General features: G+C 35.3%; 1 protein-coding gene, 1 non-coding gene and 1 pseudogene across 3 annotated transcripts; all 3 read left to right on the top strand.

The window, feature by feature from the left end:
* The first annotated feature begins 4,822 nt into the window (after positions 1-4,822).
* On the top strand, positions 4,823-10,222 carry LOC129309972 (probable magnesium transporter NIPA7). 2 transcript variants are annotated; one of them, XM_054951772.1, is made up of 9 exons: positions 4,823-5,306; positions 5,402-5,458; positions 5,579-5,669; positions 5,789-5,949; positions 6,054-6,181; positions 6,335-6,472; positions 7,832-7,924; positions 8,020-8,137; positions 9,666-10,222. In XM_054951772.1, the coding sequence occupies exons 1-9, from the start codon at positions 5,186-5,188 to the stop codon at positions 9,794-9,796; spliced, it is 1,038 nt and encodes a 345-aa protein (XP_054807747.1). In that variant the 5' UTR covers positions 4,823-5,185; the 3' UTR covers positions 9,797-10,222. The 2 variants fall into 2 exon arrangements, with proteins under 2 accessions (XP_054807747.1, XP_054807748.1); XM_054951773.1 differs by lacking the exon at positions 9,666-10,222 and adding an exon at positions 8,849-9,038 and having other exon boundaries at positions 4,824-5,306.
* Positions 10,223-10,732: 510 nt separating this feature from the next.
* Positions 10,733-10,804, top strand: TRNAH-GUG (transfer RNA histidin (anticodon GUG)). The gene has a single exon. It is a non-coding gene; the product is annotated as a tRNA-His (tRNA).
* Positions 10,805-11,667: 863 nt separating this feature from the next.
* LOC129308154 (ammonium transporter 3 member 1-like) lies at positions 11,668-15,946 on the top strand (annotated as a pseudogene).
* The last annotated feature ends 1,171 nt before the right edge of the window (positions 15,947-17,117 follow it).

The following is a 17,117-nucleotide window of genomic DNA, read 5'->3' as shown; positions in this document are numbered from 1 at the left end:
CTCCGGCCAGCTCATCACCTTCGAGTTTTATATATGTAGAGATATCATCACTGGCTTGTTAATTGTTATCTTCTTTTTTCTTCCTTTATTTTTTTAAAAAATACTTTCTTTTAGTTTTTAATCTTGGTGTTTTCCACTAAACAAAACACTTGTTTATTTATGCGCGTGCCTATCTATATTTGCCTTGAAATCCTCACCAATATTAACAAAATCATATATGCTACTGAAATTGCTAAGACACCAATTCATGATTTAAAAGGTTAGACCATTTTTGAACCATGGTTGGACAGATGGAATTGATTCTTATAACATTACCATAAAACCAATTCATGTTTGTTCTTGGAGAAAGTTTGGGCCTTTTAGAGTTGGTGGTCAACTGGCTTTTCAAGCGAGTTACTTGTTTGTGTTGGGTTCTGCTTCCTTAATTCATGCATATATTTTCTGTGCAAATTAGAAACCTCATTGCAGCACGAATTGGAAGAAATTCTGAAATTTGAAGAAACAAAGTGGTTTCAAAAGGCTTAGACTGAATGGATAAATAGTAATGATAGAAACATTAAATAGTACTATCTTAAACCAACTATGAAGAGGAGGAGAAATAGAGTTCTATCTCTTAAAAATGATTTGGAAAGATCTATTGAGAATGGGGTGGAATTGAAAGAACTCGTTACTTAGCATTTCAAACAGTTATTTTCCTTTGAGAACTTAGAAGAAGCTTAGTTGAATATTAAGAATTCCTTCCCCTTTATTAGTGAGGATGTTCTTGCTAGTTTGGCATCAATCCCTTCCAAGGATGAAATTCAATTCTATGGGTCCATACAAGACACCAGGATATGATAGTTTCTCACTTATCTTTTTCAGAGCAAATTAGGAAATGGTGGGGAACTCCTTCTGTCATTGTGTGCAAGAGGTTTTCAAGGGCTAATGTTCATTAACTGAAGCTAATAGAACCCCCATCTCTCTTGTACCCAAAAGAGAAAGCCAAAATTGGTAAGTCATTTCAAACCTCTATCTTCATGCTATGTCCACTACAAGAGTATTATTAAAATCCTGAATTATAGATTGAAGGGTTGCATGAATACTCTTATATCCCCTTTTCAAGCTAGCTTTGTGCTAGGACACCAAATTCAGGATGACATCATTATTGGGCAAGGAATAATACACATCATGAAGAAGGCAAGAAGGAAAAAAGTCTTCTTTGCCATGAAAGTATACCTGAAAAACTCATACAATGGAATCAAGTGAGACTTTTTGAAGCAAGTTTTGATTAATGCTAGTATGAGCTCTAATTTTTTTTCTTTTAATTATGAGCCGTATTACTATTGTATCTTATAATGTTTTATGGAACGGGGTGTAAATAGGTATTTCTCTCCTTAAAAGGGTCTTCGGCAAGGATATTCAATTTCACCATTCTTATCTATGTTGTGTATGGATAGACTGTTACATATTATCAGTGATGAAGTTTATTCAAGACTTTGATTACCTATCCATATCACAAATTAGGGCCCCTCCATTTCTCACCTTATGTTTGCAGACAATCTTTGACTCTTTATAGAAGCCACTAAACAGCAAGCATATGTTATAATGGATTGTTTTAATGTCTTTAGTAAAGCATTTGGGGAGAAGGTTAATAAGTCTAAATCTTCACTATTCTTTTCTAAGAATATGAGTTTTACTCTAAAAGGAAAAATCAAGAGGATTGTGGGAATGAAGGTCTCTGTGAAAATTGGTCGGTATCTTAGTTTTCCTTTATCTAATGAAAGGAAAACAATGAAAAAATTACAATATATTATTGATAGAGTCAAATCAAAGCTTGCTAGTTGAAAATCTAGTTGCCTTTCTTCTGTTGGATAGGTGGTGCTTGTTAAGTCCGTCTTTAGTGCAGTGCCTCTCTATCCCATATAGGTTGCAAAAATCCCAACAACTATCTGTAATGAGATTAAAAGACTCCAAAGGAATTTTATTTAAGGTAGTGCAACCTCAAGAGGCTTCCACCCTTTGAGTTGGAATTGAATAACACTTCCTAGGGCTTCATTTTAAAAAATTATCCTCAAGTTAATAAAGCTTGTGGCACCAAAATAGCATGGAAATTAATCCTAGGTTCAACTGGTTTATAAGTTGATCTTTTCGTAGAACAAGTACATGTTCAAATTTGAAGAAGATTAACTAGAAGCTAAATCATATGATTCACTTACCTGGAAGTTTATATGCCAAAACAAGGATTTGGTGGATGAAGGAACTAGATGGTAACTTTGTAATGGGGAGTCAATTAATTTTTTTCAAAGATTTTTGGCTATTTTGTGATAAAAAAGATTAAGGATCTAGTATTGCGTCCATTTTTTGAAGAAGAGATAGGGTTTAAAGTTGCTAACTGAAGATGCTTTGAAGTGTGGGATTTCATTAGATTGTCATTCATCATGCCACAAGGGGTCTTATCTGAACTTATATCCTTGTTACCTCCTTCCCTGTTTGTAGGTCATGATATCATGATGTGGAATAGAACTATTGATGGTTCTTTTACCACCAATATTGCTTATTTTATGATTGAAAAACCACCTTCAAATTTAATATACCCTATGTTCAAAATTATCTGAAAATGGAGAGGGATAAGAGAATTTGTGTTTTCTTGTGGCTTACTTATCATAATAGGCTACCTACTAATAAATGGAGAAGTTCATAGGCTGGCTGTTCCCCTTTAAGTAATTGGTGTGAACTTGAGGCTAAAGATATTCTTCATATCACTAAAGACTGCTCTTATGCAAAACAGATCTAGTGCAAGTTGGTTCTGAATAGACTTCATCAAATCTTTTTCTCTCTTAATTTAAAGGAGCGGATGACTTGGAATTTTAAACCACCCACCAATACCAGTATATCTTCTAATTGGAATCTTCTGTAGGGTGTAACCATTTGGAAATTTGTGGAAATGGAGAAATTGTTCTATCTTCCAACATGATTTTCTCAAACCAATTAATCTTATAGATGCTGCGCTAAATTCACGACGATCCTTTATCACGCAAGAGGAATAGGTTAAGTTCAATATGGAGGATGTAGTTTCATCTACCTCGGGTAAGGCAGGATAAGGGGTGTCTTGAGAGCAATGTCTTAAAAGCCTAATCAGACAATGAATCAAAAAGATCAATAAGTCACGAGTCTTATAATTTAATTGATGAGATCGGTTTGTTGAACCGGTAACATAATAATTAAATAAAAATAATATATATATATATATATATATATTAAAAAAGGGTCAAAAAAATTAAACAACTTCAGGTCTCGAGTTATTGCTTCAAGTCTTCAAGAACCACTTAGGTCAAAGCGGGCTAACCTAGGTCAACTGTCAAAATAGGCTAATTGATTGATCTAGACTATTTTCTTCCTCAGATGACGGTTCAACTGGTCCAACCATCTGGATCAATCTGATCTTAATGCTTAAGAGACAATGTAAGTGTTTAGATTGTAGGCCTTTCCATCTCCCTCAATATTTGTTCCCCTTTCGAAGCTGAATGCTTTGGTTGGCCTGGGATATGGGCTTTAAGAAGGTTGTCGTTAAATCTGACTGCAAGAACTTGGTGGATTTACTCAATGGAGAGTTTACAAGTTTGCATAATGGAAGTCTAGTTTTGTTGGAAATTAAGAGCCTTGTGCAGATTAACTTTATTCCTCTGAAGATTAATATGGTTGCGAACTCCCAAGCTAAGGAAGCAATTTTGATTTTTTCTTTATTTGATTCGACTTTTTTTTCCTTCTTGAGGGACCTTGTGTTTAAAGAATGTATGGGAAGTCAGTCCCTTTGTGCTGCTGATGTTTAATTTTATGTAATGTTTATATATTTAAAAAAATGTCTCCATTACCCTCCCCCCAAAAAAAAAAAGACTTGCATGATTGAGTAATTTACCTGCTGCACTCAAATCAGGTCTTCGTGAATTGGCTTTCAGATTAATTCTTCACGTCATTATTGCAAGTTCAACTTGACAACATTTGCACCAAGAAGATAATCAAGTTTTGAGCTTTTGCCTCTTTGGGTTTTGCTTATCTTTCATGTCTGTACAATGTCTGTATAGAATTCGGTGTATGGTGTCTATATGTTTCTTCTGAATTTGTTTGTTTTCTTTTTTATTTTCCTTTAGTCTGTTATGTTTGGGCCTTTAAGTGTGCTATTTAGAGATTTTTTTATTGCATAATTGTTTTATGTATTAATAATATTTGAATTTATTTCACAATTTCAAATACTCCAATCGATCATTTTTTTTAATCAAATCCAAATTATCATTTTCAATCTTTACGCGTGTCATTGCATCTTCACTCAGCAGTTCATGTACATATTGTACAAGGTTGGATCAACCAGCATCAAGGAGTAATTTTTTTAATTCAGGTTTGTAATTTTTATTTTAAGTTTTAAATTGAAATTTATTTCGTTTGTAAATTAATATAGTGAATGTGAGGAATTTGTACATGTCGAAGCTCTATTTGCAAAGATAATGGGAGTTAAATTTTCTCCTATAGGAAGGAGAATAGAGGAAAAATTACTATAAATTTAAACTGTTAAATTAAATTTTAAAATTTAGATTTAATAATTTTTAAAAATACAAATTTAATTTAAACAAATTAGATTTATAGTAAAAATGCAGTAAAAATCCCATGCCAAGACAATGGCCATGTTATACTTGAAGACGCATGAAACAAGAAAGTAGGTTTATGAAAAAAACAACACTGGAAGGTGAGAACTGAACAAGACGGGACGACGTGTCATTGAGCCTTGTGGTTTTACCGGAACCAAAACTTCTCATAACGACCTTGTCTTTTCTCTTTACATTGTTCACGCTCCACTGTTCCTAACTTCCTCAACGTTCCCAATTGCTCGATTCCTAATCATTGGCCCGCCTGGAGATAAGACCGCCAGATTCAATTTCACCAAAAAATTCGTCCAATTTTCAAAAAAAAAAAAACGAAAAACAACAAAGATAATCAGCGAACGGTGAAAGAGGGTACCGTGGGTCGCGTTGCGTGCGCTGAGAGCCAGCAACAAGGAATCTACAAAGAGTTTAGGCGATTCTACTTGTTATCTAGGGTTACGAATTGTATGAATTTGATACGAGTTTTAGCGAATCAAGGAGGAGCTTCTTTTATCTTCGTCGTCCTAGTTGTCATCGCCGGATGTGATTATATTCATAGATAGACTACATAGATGTTCTCGTACAATTTGAAGGGGTTTATCTTGGCCGTCGTTTCCAGTGCTTTTATTGGCTCCAGCTTCATTATTAAGAAAAAGGGCCTCCGTCGAGCCGCGGCCAACGGCCGTCCTGCCGGTCAGTCCTCTTGAAAACTTGTAGATTGCATTTTTTGCATATTGCAGATCTTTATGCTCTGGGCATGACCTTTTGTCGTTCTTCATTTGTGTTAGGTGTTGGAGGATATGGTTATCTGCTCGAGCCTCTCTGGTGGGTCGGAATGATTACGAGTAAGTTGCTGTACGTATTTGATTTTGTAATTGATTACTAGTAAGTCAAGAACCCTAATTGATGCGTTACTAGTTAGTAATTTCGAGTCTCTTTTTCTCCCTTGTTGTTACTACTTAAAGTGATTGTTGGAGAGGTCGCCAATTTTGTGGCTTATATTTACGCTCCTGCGGTGCTTGTGACACCACTTGGTGCTTTGAGTATTATTGTCAGGTAATATTTATTTCCAATGATTCATGATTGATTCTTGTTTGCTTTTAACTTTGTTATAACCTGTTGGATTTACTTACCGGCTTATTCTTTCTGGTAAACACTATTATGGATATGGGTAGTGCTGTCTTAGCACATTTCTTGTTGAATGAGAAGCTCCGAAAAATGGGCATCTTGGGGTGTCTTCTGTGCATAGTTGGATCCACTATTATTGTACTCCATGCACCCCAAGAGCGGCCTATTACTTCTGTACTAGAAATATGGGAATTGGCCACTCAAACAGGTATACTTCTGAGGTTTGATTCATTTATCCAGTGTAGTGTCTCTTGGCTGCACGAGTCACAAGGGGATATTTTTTCCTGATCAATATTTTCTTCTGGCATACAGCTTTCCTCTTGTATACGGCTTCAGCTGTAGCTGTATCACTGGTATTGATCTTATATTGTGCCCCCCGATGTGGCCAAACTAATGTCTTTGTTTATGTTGGGATATGCTCTGTAATTGGGTCCTTGACAGTAAGTGACTCTACTAAGTATCTTATGAGCGTTATCTAATGGTTTTTTTTCATTTAAAAAGTCTCTAATGGTTTTATTATTTGAATTATCTTAAGTCTCATACCGAAGTCCATTGTTTGATTTACATTGCTAACGAGATCCCATATTTCACAGGTCATGAGTGTAAAAGCTATTGGCACTGCCATCAAACTTACATTAGAGGGAAGAAACCAGGCTGTATACTTCCAAACATGGATTTTTGCAATGGTTGCTGTTACCTGTGTCATAATTCAGTTAAATTATCTTAATATGGTCAGTTTCTTGTAGTATGATGGATTTTTAATGTGAATATTAATTTTGCATATTTCATATGCTCTTTTGGCACTCTGTTGCATTTTTCTGTATTGTAGATTAACAATTTATGCCAGTGAAGTAGATGATCTCTTAAGGCGTGTCAGTTTGTTTGTGTCTTAGCCGTGTGAAATGATTCTGGCTAATACTTCATGCATTTTTATTAATGAAGAATACCGTGTGAACGTGATCTCTTAATTAATAATATTTCTAAAAGCTTAATAAATGATAGAGCACAATGGCGTCTTGCAATCCATGTAGCCGACCCCACCTAGTGGGATAAAGGCTTGTTGTTGTTGTTGTTGTTGTTGAGAAAAAAATGAGAATAACAACTATCCCAGAATTCAGTTCTTGTTAGCAGATCTCCTGCTAATATATGCTCTCTTACCTTGTGTCTTTATATTTGTTTTTCTTTCAAAAAGTAACCTGATTCATTCAATTCATTCAAGGTGATAAATGAACATTACCACATTCGAAAATACTTCAAAACTTCCCAGAACTCGTTTGCCTATGCTGATAATTTTGAAACCCCGTTTTTACTCCGCTGCAGATACATGTACTTTCTTCCTTCTTTTTCTTCTTGCATCTTGTTTCTCCCCCCTTCCTCATGTTGTATTCTTCCTTTTACATCAAACAGTTTGGTTTTCTTACATTTGTGGTGAACAAGTAGTTTAATTTGAAATAACTTGTCAACAATAAGGTCATTGTGATTCAGATTATTTTCAGTAGTCGTCAGAATTTTTTTACTTAAATAGGTGAATAGTGAAATAATACTGCGCTCAAAATTTTTTCCATAGCCTCAAAGAAGTTTATATATCAACTAGGTAGCTAAAGAAGAGACTGCCACATTGTAGTTTCTTATTATTTGTTCAAGTGTTTGGAATAAAAATGTTTGTGACAATTACTTTTATAGTAAATTTCCAGCTTAATGGATTGACTTTCTGCTTTCCTAATCATGTGTTGATATATTAACGTGAGGAAGCAATCTAGTTTGCTGGCTGTAATCTTACCTTTTATAAGCTTTTTTAGCCACTCTTCTATACTTTGACCACTGCCTATCATCATACTCCCCTTCTTATTTCTGTGCATCTATTTTCACTCTAAATTTAAGTTGCCAATGGAAGGAAGAAACATTTTCTAGTGGTTGTGATTCTAGGTGTTCAAGTTGTAATCAATCAGGTTATGCTTAATCTGATTATCTGCAGAGACTGATGCTTAGCAATTTGAATTCCTAAGATTAAAATTACTAGTGTCGTTGCCTGCCCTTCAATTGTCACCATTCACTTGGATTTGATGTAGCCAACTCTTGCATGGTTGCAGGCACTGGATACTTTTAACACAGCAGTTGTTTCTCCCATCTATTATGCCTTGTTCACATCTTTTACCATATTAGCCAGTGCAATCATGTTTAAGGTTGGTATTTACCATAACACTAGAGTGTAGAAAAGGAGAGATTTTATGGTTCATTCATCGAATAACAATCCTTCCATATGTTCCCTTCTTAATAGGACTATAATGGTCAAAGTGCAAGCAGTATTGCATCCGAGCTTTGTGGTTTTATTACTGTTTTATCTGGAACAACTGTATTGCACAGTACAAGAGAACCTGATCCTCCAGCCAATATAGGTAACACCTCATGCCTTTTACTTTAGTTTGGAGGACTTGGAAAACGTAAATTTCTCATAGACATGTGTCGTTAACAAGGATTCAGCAACTATCATTACTAACATCATTGGTTGGCTTGATTATGGTATATTATCAGTGCCTTCAAGGTTTAAACATTATTAACTTTTTTAATAATGTGGAAGTTTGCTCTTAAATTCCCTGTTGTAGGCCACTTGGTTCATTCTGATATGTATGAGTAATTTTATTACCACAAAATATTTGATAGTTTTTTCTTGGGAAAACACAATTATTAGTTGTTATAGTTTTATCGAATTTTGTTTTTAGTCCTTATAGTTTTTTTCCAGTGTTTTCAGTTCTTGTAGGGACTAAAAACATTGAAACTATGGGGACCAGAAAGGCAAATGTTACCCAATCTCACTGAAACTATAGGGATTGAAAACACTCGAAAGAAATTACAGAGACTAAAAGCAAACCCAATAAAACTATAGGGACTGATGATTGTATTTTTTCTTTTTTCCTAAAATGTTAGAGAGTAAAATCAGTAAATACGTTAATTATATCTTGTACATAGAAAAGTCATTAGACAGTCGTTTGTTAGACACAGACATTGATATGGAATACCTAGATTTTAACAAAATGTCAGAAATGCGTGCTTGTCCTGATCCATTCAAAACTGTAACCATTCTGTTTCGCTCTTTTATTGAAGCTCAGCTGTTGATGACAGAAGTCAAATGCCGTGAAGGAGATTAGAGGCCTAGTAAAATTAAATGGGAGTTGTGAATTCTCGGGTCTATTCATTCCTGAAGGGGTTTGGAGATATGAATCAGTCGTTTATCATACAACTGCTAATTGATTTCTTGAAAGAAATTAATATTCATTGAAAGCACTCCTTGCTTCTTAACTACCTACACTTTCTGCGCTATCATAGTTTTAAGGATGTTTGCAAATTAATCAGTTTTAGCAGAGTAACGTAATAGATTAAGAAATTCCCGTGAGTAGACAGGATGATGTCAACAGAAATGTGGCGATGTACACTACCATTTGAGCCACAACCAAGATAAAGAAAGGGGGACCTTGGATGGTTCAATCAGTGAGGAATTAATTGTTTACACAGTAACTTGTTAGGAGTAATCTTAATTAAATGATTGGTGATATAAACTAAGCTCAAATTGTGGCAACGTAACTAAAAATGGACTTTGTTTTTTTAACTCTGAGCACTTTGGTTGTGTTTAAATATTATGTATCAGAGGTAATTAATGGTCTTCCATATCTTTATTCCGTTCTTGCTTTGCTGAGTTGGAATGGTATAATTTATTGTTTTATTTGACTGATCTTTCTGTAAATCTTTTTGCTTACTGCTTATGGGATACCCTTTATTCAGCATTTGTATCGAATTCTAGAGAATTTGTTACAATAAAGTTTTATCTTTTTTTCATATTCGGAAAAGTTATCTTCTGATTATTCTCCTCGTGCAGATTTGTACACACCATTGTCTCCAAAAGTGAAAAGGTATTCTCAAGGCGTGCAGATTTGTACACACCATTGTCTCCAAAAGTGAAAAGGTATGTCCAAGGCAATGGTGAACCTTGGAAACAAAAGGAGGAAGATGGAGCACCATTTAATTTGATCACAATAGTACGGCAAGACCATTTTAAGTGACAGTAAGAGACTTAAACTGCTTAAAGTCAGGCCCATCCCGTGACATCCTGCCAATGGGGTTCAAGCCGTGTTACGATGTTCTATCAATTTGGTTTAGCAGGAGACTTACATTGTGCAGGCATAGAGAGGGTGGTGTCTCTTTCACTCTCCCCAATACACGTGCAATGGAGAAAATTCCCTGGTTCTGGGGTTGACCACGTGGTGGATGCTAATGTGATTTTTCAGACTGATTAGTTAATGGGGGATGGGGACTTTCATACTTTTGTACAGAGAATCTATCAATTTTGCTATTTTCTCTGACTTTGTAAGTTGAGAGGCTTTGATGCTGCATGGCTTATGGCTTGAACAGATCTGGCTCGCTAAATTGGGGTTGTACCCTTTTTCTTTCTTTGTTTTTTTTAAATGAAGTTCTAATGTTCTACTGCACGGCAGAGAATCTAGTTTCAATTTTGGTCCTATTATTTAACTGCAGTAAATAATTTATAGCTTCCGATCAAATGAGGATGCACATATGACGGTCATGCGGATTTTTGTTTGTATTGTGTTAATTACATGAGTGATTATGATTTTGTGATACAAGGAGTGGTTTTTCCCCGAAATACCTGGGATATTTTGATTGGGACTGGAAAACTGTATTAAGAACTTTTAATTTTATAAAATAAAAATTTATCACACACATGCATGCACATACTATGCTAAAAATTAATATAAAAATAAAATTGATACACACAAAGTATGGCTCCTCTTATTTGAAGTTTTCTACATGACTTCTCTTCAAAAATTGAATCCTGTGCATCACACCTAATGAAATTATTAGGATACATACTGAATTTAGTCTGCCCAAAACAAAAAGAAAGAGGCAATACGTTGATTTGGTATGTAGTTAGCACTGAAGTAAAGAAATATACGTCGTTATGTAAAAAGCGTACCAACCCCGTGGCTGTAGTTTAGTGGTAAGAATTCCACGTTGTGGCCGTGGAGACCTGGGCTCGAATCCCAGCAGCCACAGTTTTTTTTTTCCTTTTATTTTTTTCCCTTCAGTCTTAAAGCCATTGGGTAAAACTTAAATACTATGCACTTAGCAGTCGTTATTACGCCTTTTAATCCCCTTATAATGTTAATGACCTCTCTCTTGATTATGTATTGATACGCGCGTAAGTGATAATTAAGATGATGCTGCTGCTGCTTCATTTGTTTAAGTCAACTAACACACAAGTCCGTCAAGATCCGAGTTTAAAAAGGAAAAGATTCAGAATCAGCTCGCACCCTCAAAATGGCAGAAGATGCCCAATTTGAAGCAAAATATTCGAATTCAGTTTGGTCATTCACACACACAGCCACCCCAACACATAATATTTTCTCCACCGATACCAGATTCTCTGTGGGCGTTCAGATTTCAAAATCTGAAATTTTTGAAGCTATTTGACACTGTTTTTATTTTATTATTTTAAAAATTAATATTTTATAAAACATGTTTTTAATAATAAAAAAATAATAAAAATAAATATTTTTTTCATTTTTCCTTATTTTATATAAAACAATAATTACGGAATATTTAAAAATTATTTTATTTTTTTATTTTTAAAATAATATTTTATATTTTTGTTTTTTAAAATATTTTTTAAAAATACATTATCAAATCAATTTTTTATTTTTTTTATTTTTTTAAAAAACAGAAAACTGTTGTTAAAATAGGTTTTTAAACAAGCCTCTATCATTCCTCTCACTCTCACTAAACCCCTCTGCACCGTCCATTTTCTGATCGACGGCCTCCATCACTCTGCGTCCTCTTAGCACAACACCCTGACCCTACAATCATCTATACTATACATCTAAACATACAAAGTCAAGTCTGGTTCGGACGCACAGAATTATACAGTGGGAAATAGAGAGAGAGAGAGAGAGAGAGAGAGAGAGAGAGGAGAGAGAGAGAGAGCTATGGCTTCCCCTCCGGTGAATTCTTTACCTATAGCGTATCAGGCATGGACGAGTCTCGCCGTACCGGACTGGCTGAACAAAGGGGACAACGCGTGGCAGATGATCTCGGCGACTCTGGTAGGTATTCAGAGCATGCCGGGGCTTGTGATTCTGTACGGAAGCATAGTGAAGAAGAAGTGGGCCGTCAACTCTGCTTTCATGGCTCTCTACGCCTTCGCCGCCGTCAGCATATGCTGGGTCACGTGGGCCTACAAGATGTCCTTCGGCGACAAGCTCTTGCCCTTCTTGGGGAAGGCCGGGCCGGCGTTGGGCCAGAAGTTTCTCATCAGCCAGGCCGCCCTGCCGGCGACGCCGCATTACTACAAGAACGGGCAGCCGGAGACGCCGGAGGTAGAGCCGTTCTACCCCATGGCGACGATGGTGTGGTTTCAGTGCGTGTTCGCCGCCATCGCGGTGGTTCTGCTGGCCGGGCCGGATCGGTGCTGGCGAGGATGAACTTCAAGGCGTGGATGATGTTCGTACCGTTGTGGCTAACGTTCTCCTACACCGTCGGAGCTTTCAGCTTGTGGGGCGGTGGGTTCTTGTTTCACTGGGGCGTTATTGACTACTCCGGCGGCTACGTCATTCACCTTTCTTCTGGGATTGCCGGTTTCACCGCTGCTTATTGGGTGAGTAGGCTGTATCTGTACTGTCATATCATTATTATTATTATTATTATTTTATCAATTTTAAAAAATACAAACTTCATTTTCTAAACAAATTAAAGTATGGCGTCATTGAAGATTCAAAATGAAGATAGTTATTAGTAATTATTACACAGTACACACTACACACTACACTACACCGCCTAACCCTTCTGACAGAACTGGTGTCAGTACTCAATGTATCCACATAGGCTAGTATGGAAATTTGACAGTGTATTACGGTGATGTTGAGGTGGATATTAAGGAAGGAAAAGGAAGATGACCTGCATGAAGATGCTCGTGACAATATAAACGGAGTTCTAACTTTTTCGTTTCATGTGAATGAATATATGAGTTTCATACATACTTCGACTAAGTCATGCGGAGGTGGGATAGGGCCTTTAACGCACTCTTTTCTAATATTTTTTTGTAATATTTTAACTTTTTAATTTTATTTTTAATTTTTTTAAAATCATTAACTTCTCCATAAAATAAAAAACATTTGAATATCTTAATATTTTAAAATTATAAATATTTATATTTTTTATTATTTTTTTAAAAAATATCACAAATAAGCCCTTTTAATTTTTAAAAAATAATAAAAAATATAAATTTTTATCATTTTGAAATATCAAGATATCTAAATGTCTTTTATTTTATGTAGAAGTAAATATTTTAAAAAAAATAAAAAATGAAATTGAAAAGTTGGGACGGGCACATTAAAAACCCTTATTTCATGCGGAGGTATATTTAATTTGTGGCAACAGAAGTAGATACAGGGGAATTAATATGTGGTGGAGGACGATGATGCTGGGGCTCGATTGATTACATTAATGTTGATGAAGGTATGGTAATTAATGGCGTAGGTGGGACCGAGGTCGAAGAAGGACAGAGAGAGGTTTCCGCCGAACAATGTGTTGCTGACGCTAGCAGGGGCGGGGCTGCTGTGGTTGGGATGGGCTGGCTTCAACGGCGGCGATCCCTACTCGGCAAACACCGACTCGTCCATGGCGGTGCTCAACACCAACATCTGCGCCGCCACCAGTCTGCTGGTGTGGACGTGCCTTGACGTCATCTTCTTCAAGAAACCCTCCGTCATCGGAGCCGTCCAGGGCATGATCACCGGTCTCGTCTGCATCACTCCCGGCGCCGGTATGTCCGCTTCTATTTTACCCGCCCTCCTTTCTTTCCTTTTCATGCTAAAAACGTATTTTTAACACAAACTTGACAATTATGTGTTGACAAATTTTATATCCATGGTTAATTTATGGGATCGAGTTTTTCTTCCATGTCTCCTAATACTCACATGACAAGTGGGTGTGAAAAGCATTTAAAAGCAGACAAACAGAAACATGTTGATGTGTATGAAGATTGTAGAGGATAGATACTATTCCAAGTGACAAGCTATGAACGTTAACATTTTAATAAAAAATAAAAATATGGAGTACCGTCAGATTAGTTATTATATGTGATTTAACTTTTTTTTAATAATATGAAATATAAAAAATATCAAATAATTTGTGGATCCCTTCACACTTGACTATATATGATATAGTCACTTGACGCAAGACTTGGTATTATTCTGGCGGCTGTGTTCATTGTTTTATTAGTTGGAAATGGGTATGCAATTCTTCTTACATTCCATAGTTGACCTTTTTTCGGCTTTTTCTGCACATGGTTGGGCGTTTTTCCTATCGACGATACCCCACTTCAATTTCTATGATATATAATTTCAAAAAATAGTAATCATGCTGCCTTAGAAAATAATAATAGTAGCATTAATTTGTACTCTACTTGTTGACTACTTAATTAATTAAGTAATTAATTGTATGCCTTTCTTCACGCTGCCCACGACTTAATTATTGGGAATTTTTAATACTGACCATTCCTGATTTGTTATACACACACATACACACACCTATCTCCTCAGATATGTATTTCCATGTATTATAATTTATATATTAACGTCAATGCATCCAAAATATTGTGCAATTTGTCACAAAAAAATCAAGAAATATCCTTACTCGCTGGCCTTCCAAATAAATATGTTCTTTGCTTAGCATCTCTTTTTTGGCCTGTAGTTGAACAGATATTTTTGTCAATCACTACAAAAAAAAAGGGTTAAATGGTAATTTCATTCTTAAATTATAAGTTTCAAAAGTTTGAGATCTTGAACTCTCTGTTTTTGTTTTAATGTTCTCCCTCGTGATTGTCTCTTAATAAAAGTTAATTTTAATTTTAGTTGATTAAAAAATTACAAAAAAAACCTGAAAATTATATATAATGACAAAAAGATTATAAAAAGACCAAGAAATTTCTTAGTATATTTTTATAATTTGAGATCTTTTTTTAATTATTTTTGTTAACTAACAATAAGAGTTAACATTTGTTAATGGTAAGGATAATATTGCATTCTTTTGAAAATATTAAAGGAAAAACATTACTCCAAAACAAGTTTAAGGTCTTAGACACTCGCTTCTAAATCTATAATTTAGGAATTAATTTGTTATTTAACCCAAAAATATATATCCGTAATCTTAATTATATTTAACCTAGTTATATGTAATTCAAATATTCAATTGTGTGATACTTAGTTTTTAAGAGAGTTAGCTTAGCTTAGATTTTAATTTTTAGAATTAAGTCAGGCATAATTAACTAATCTCAGAAAATTTAAAATAATATCATTTATGTTAATGAATAAAATAATGATATGCTAACTAATTAGAGAATACTCTTCACAAATTTTAAAATTTAATCACAGTTTTCAATGTTTATTGCACGGTCAAAAATCTTGTTCAAATTTAATTAGCCATATATAATTTTTGAAATATGACTAATTAATCGTACGTGGATTGTTGACTGGGGTGGATTAGGTCTGGTTCAAGGATGGGCAGCCATAGTTATGGGAATATTATCAGGTAGCGTACCATGGCTCAGTATGATGGTATTAGGCAAGAAACTCAAGATCTTCCAAATGGTCGATGACACTCTCCCGTCTTCCACACTCATGCCGTCGCCGGACTTCTCGGCGGCATCCTCACTGGCCTCTTCGCCGAGCCTCGCCTCAGCGCTCTCTTCCTTCCCGTCACCAACTCCAAAGGCGGCGTGTACGGCGGCTCCGGCGGAGTCCAAATCCTCAAACAAATCGTGGGAGGGCTGTTCATCATAGGATGGAACCTGGTGGCGACATCCATCATTTGTGTCGTCATACGTTTCATAATTCCTCTGAGGATGTCGGAGGAGGAATTGCAGATCGGCGACGACGCCGTTCACGGAGAAGAAGCTTATGCGTTGTGGGGTGATGGAGAGAAGCTGAGTATATATTCTGACGATACCACTCACCATGGAATTTTAGCATCTAGTGGTGCCACTCAAGTCCTCTGACGTAGCTTAGCTGAATCATGAAATAGGTAACGCAGATTGATTCTTTGTTATTTATTTATTTTTCTTTTGGCAACCAATTAGGGTCAAAGCTCAAATTTAAACGAACTACAGAGCCCAAACAATCTGAATTTCGCATTGAAGCTTACATATATGCTCTCTCTCTCTCTCTCTCTCTCTGTTTTTTTTTTCCTATTCTCTTTTTTAAATGTGTGTGTGTGGTGTGTTTTTTTTTTTTTTTTTTTGCTGGGGTGAAGTAAAAGGAACCTGACTGCAAAAAATTGAGCATATAATGGTTCGGATAGTTTGACTAGTTGTGCCGTCAACCTAAATCGTTAATGGTTCAATTTGAATCATAAAATCATTTTTATTGTTGAGTTGGATGGAATCAAAATTGAGCCACTATTAATTAGAACCTTGCAACGATTTTCAGAAAACTACGTTCGTAAAATTTTATTTTTTTAAAATTTTCTCATGTATATAATATGATTTGAGATATTTTTATTAAAAAATAATGTTACAATTATATTGCAAATTCATGTATTTTTTAAGATTGAAATCACACAAATCTTGATCCTTAATTGTTAAATTATGTTAAATCATTCACTTGGTATTGACCAATTACTTTTTAACTATCTAACTACCAAAACCAAACTAAAATAATGCAATATCCACAGTATTAAGAATTAATATCTTTTTATATTCTCCAGTCTAATATTCAACTAACTCATTATTGGTCCCAAAAAAAAAAGAAAAGAAAACTAACTCATTGTCCAGGTTGCTTCTATAACTCCCTGTTACTTCGTTCATGTTTGCTTGCTTCTCGATGCTTCACTTAATGATTTTGTGACGGAAGAAAGAGGGCGATTGAAATGACGAAGATGCAGAGCTGCTGTGTGATTAGGGCATCAAATTGAAACTCGGATCAATGAAAATGGATCGGGTCAAGCAATGGGCTTTTGACACCGTCTTGTGGTGCGGCTAAAATCTGAATACTAAACTTTATTGATCCACTGGGCCAGATGTCTCATGCTTACAACAATAGTATGGGCTTAATTATTTATAGCCCTCCTTTTAAAATAAAATGGCCAAGAATCAAAATCAAGCAACATTCTGACCACATCCTCAACACGTTTATGTCTTCATCTTTTGTTCACAGTGTCACCACTATTTATTTGACTATTCTTTTTCTGGACGAAATTTATTTAACTGTTTATTTGGTGTTTTGTTTTTTATCCTGTAGTGATCTAAAATTACTGTGGTGGATTTAATTTTTCAAGTATCTATGATATTTTTTTATTATTATTCTCCGTATCTAT

Source organism: Prosopis cineraria, unplaced genomic scaffold, assembly GCF_029017545.1.
Source record: "Prosopis cineraria cultivar Desert tree isolate PC_DT_omini unplaced genomic scaffold, ASM2901754v1 PC4, whole genome shotgun sequence".
NCBI lineage: Eukaryota > Viridiplantae > Streptophyta > Magnoliopsida > Fabales > Fabaceae > Prosopis > Prosopis cineraria.
Note: the sequence above shows the minus strand (reverse complement) of the source record. Positions and strands in the feature narration are given on the sequence as shown.

Excerpts from the sequence above, each read along its gene's own strand:
- LOC129309972 (XM_054951772.1), top strand. The coding sequence starts at position 5,186 with ATGTTCTCGTACAATTTGAAGGGGTTTATCTTGGCCGTCGTTTCCAGT. Across the intron at positions 5,670-5,788 it reads GCTTTGAGTATTATTGTCAG|TGCTGTCTTAGCACATTTCT; the intron begins GTAATATTTATT and ends GGATATGGGTAG. Across the intron at positions 8,138-9,665 it reads TGATCCTCCAGCCAATATAG|ATTTGTACACACCATTGTCT; the intron begins GTAACACCTCAT and ends CAAGGCGTGCAG.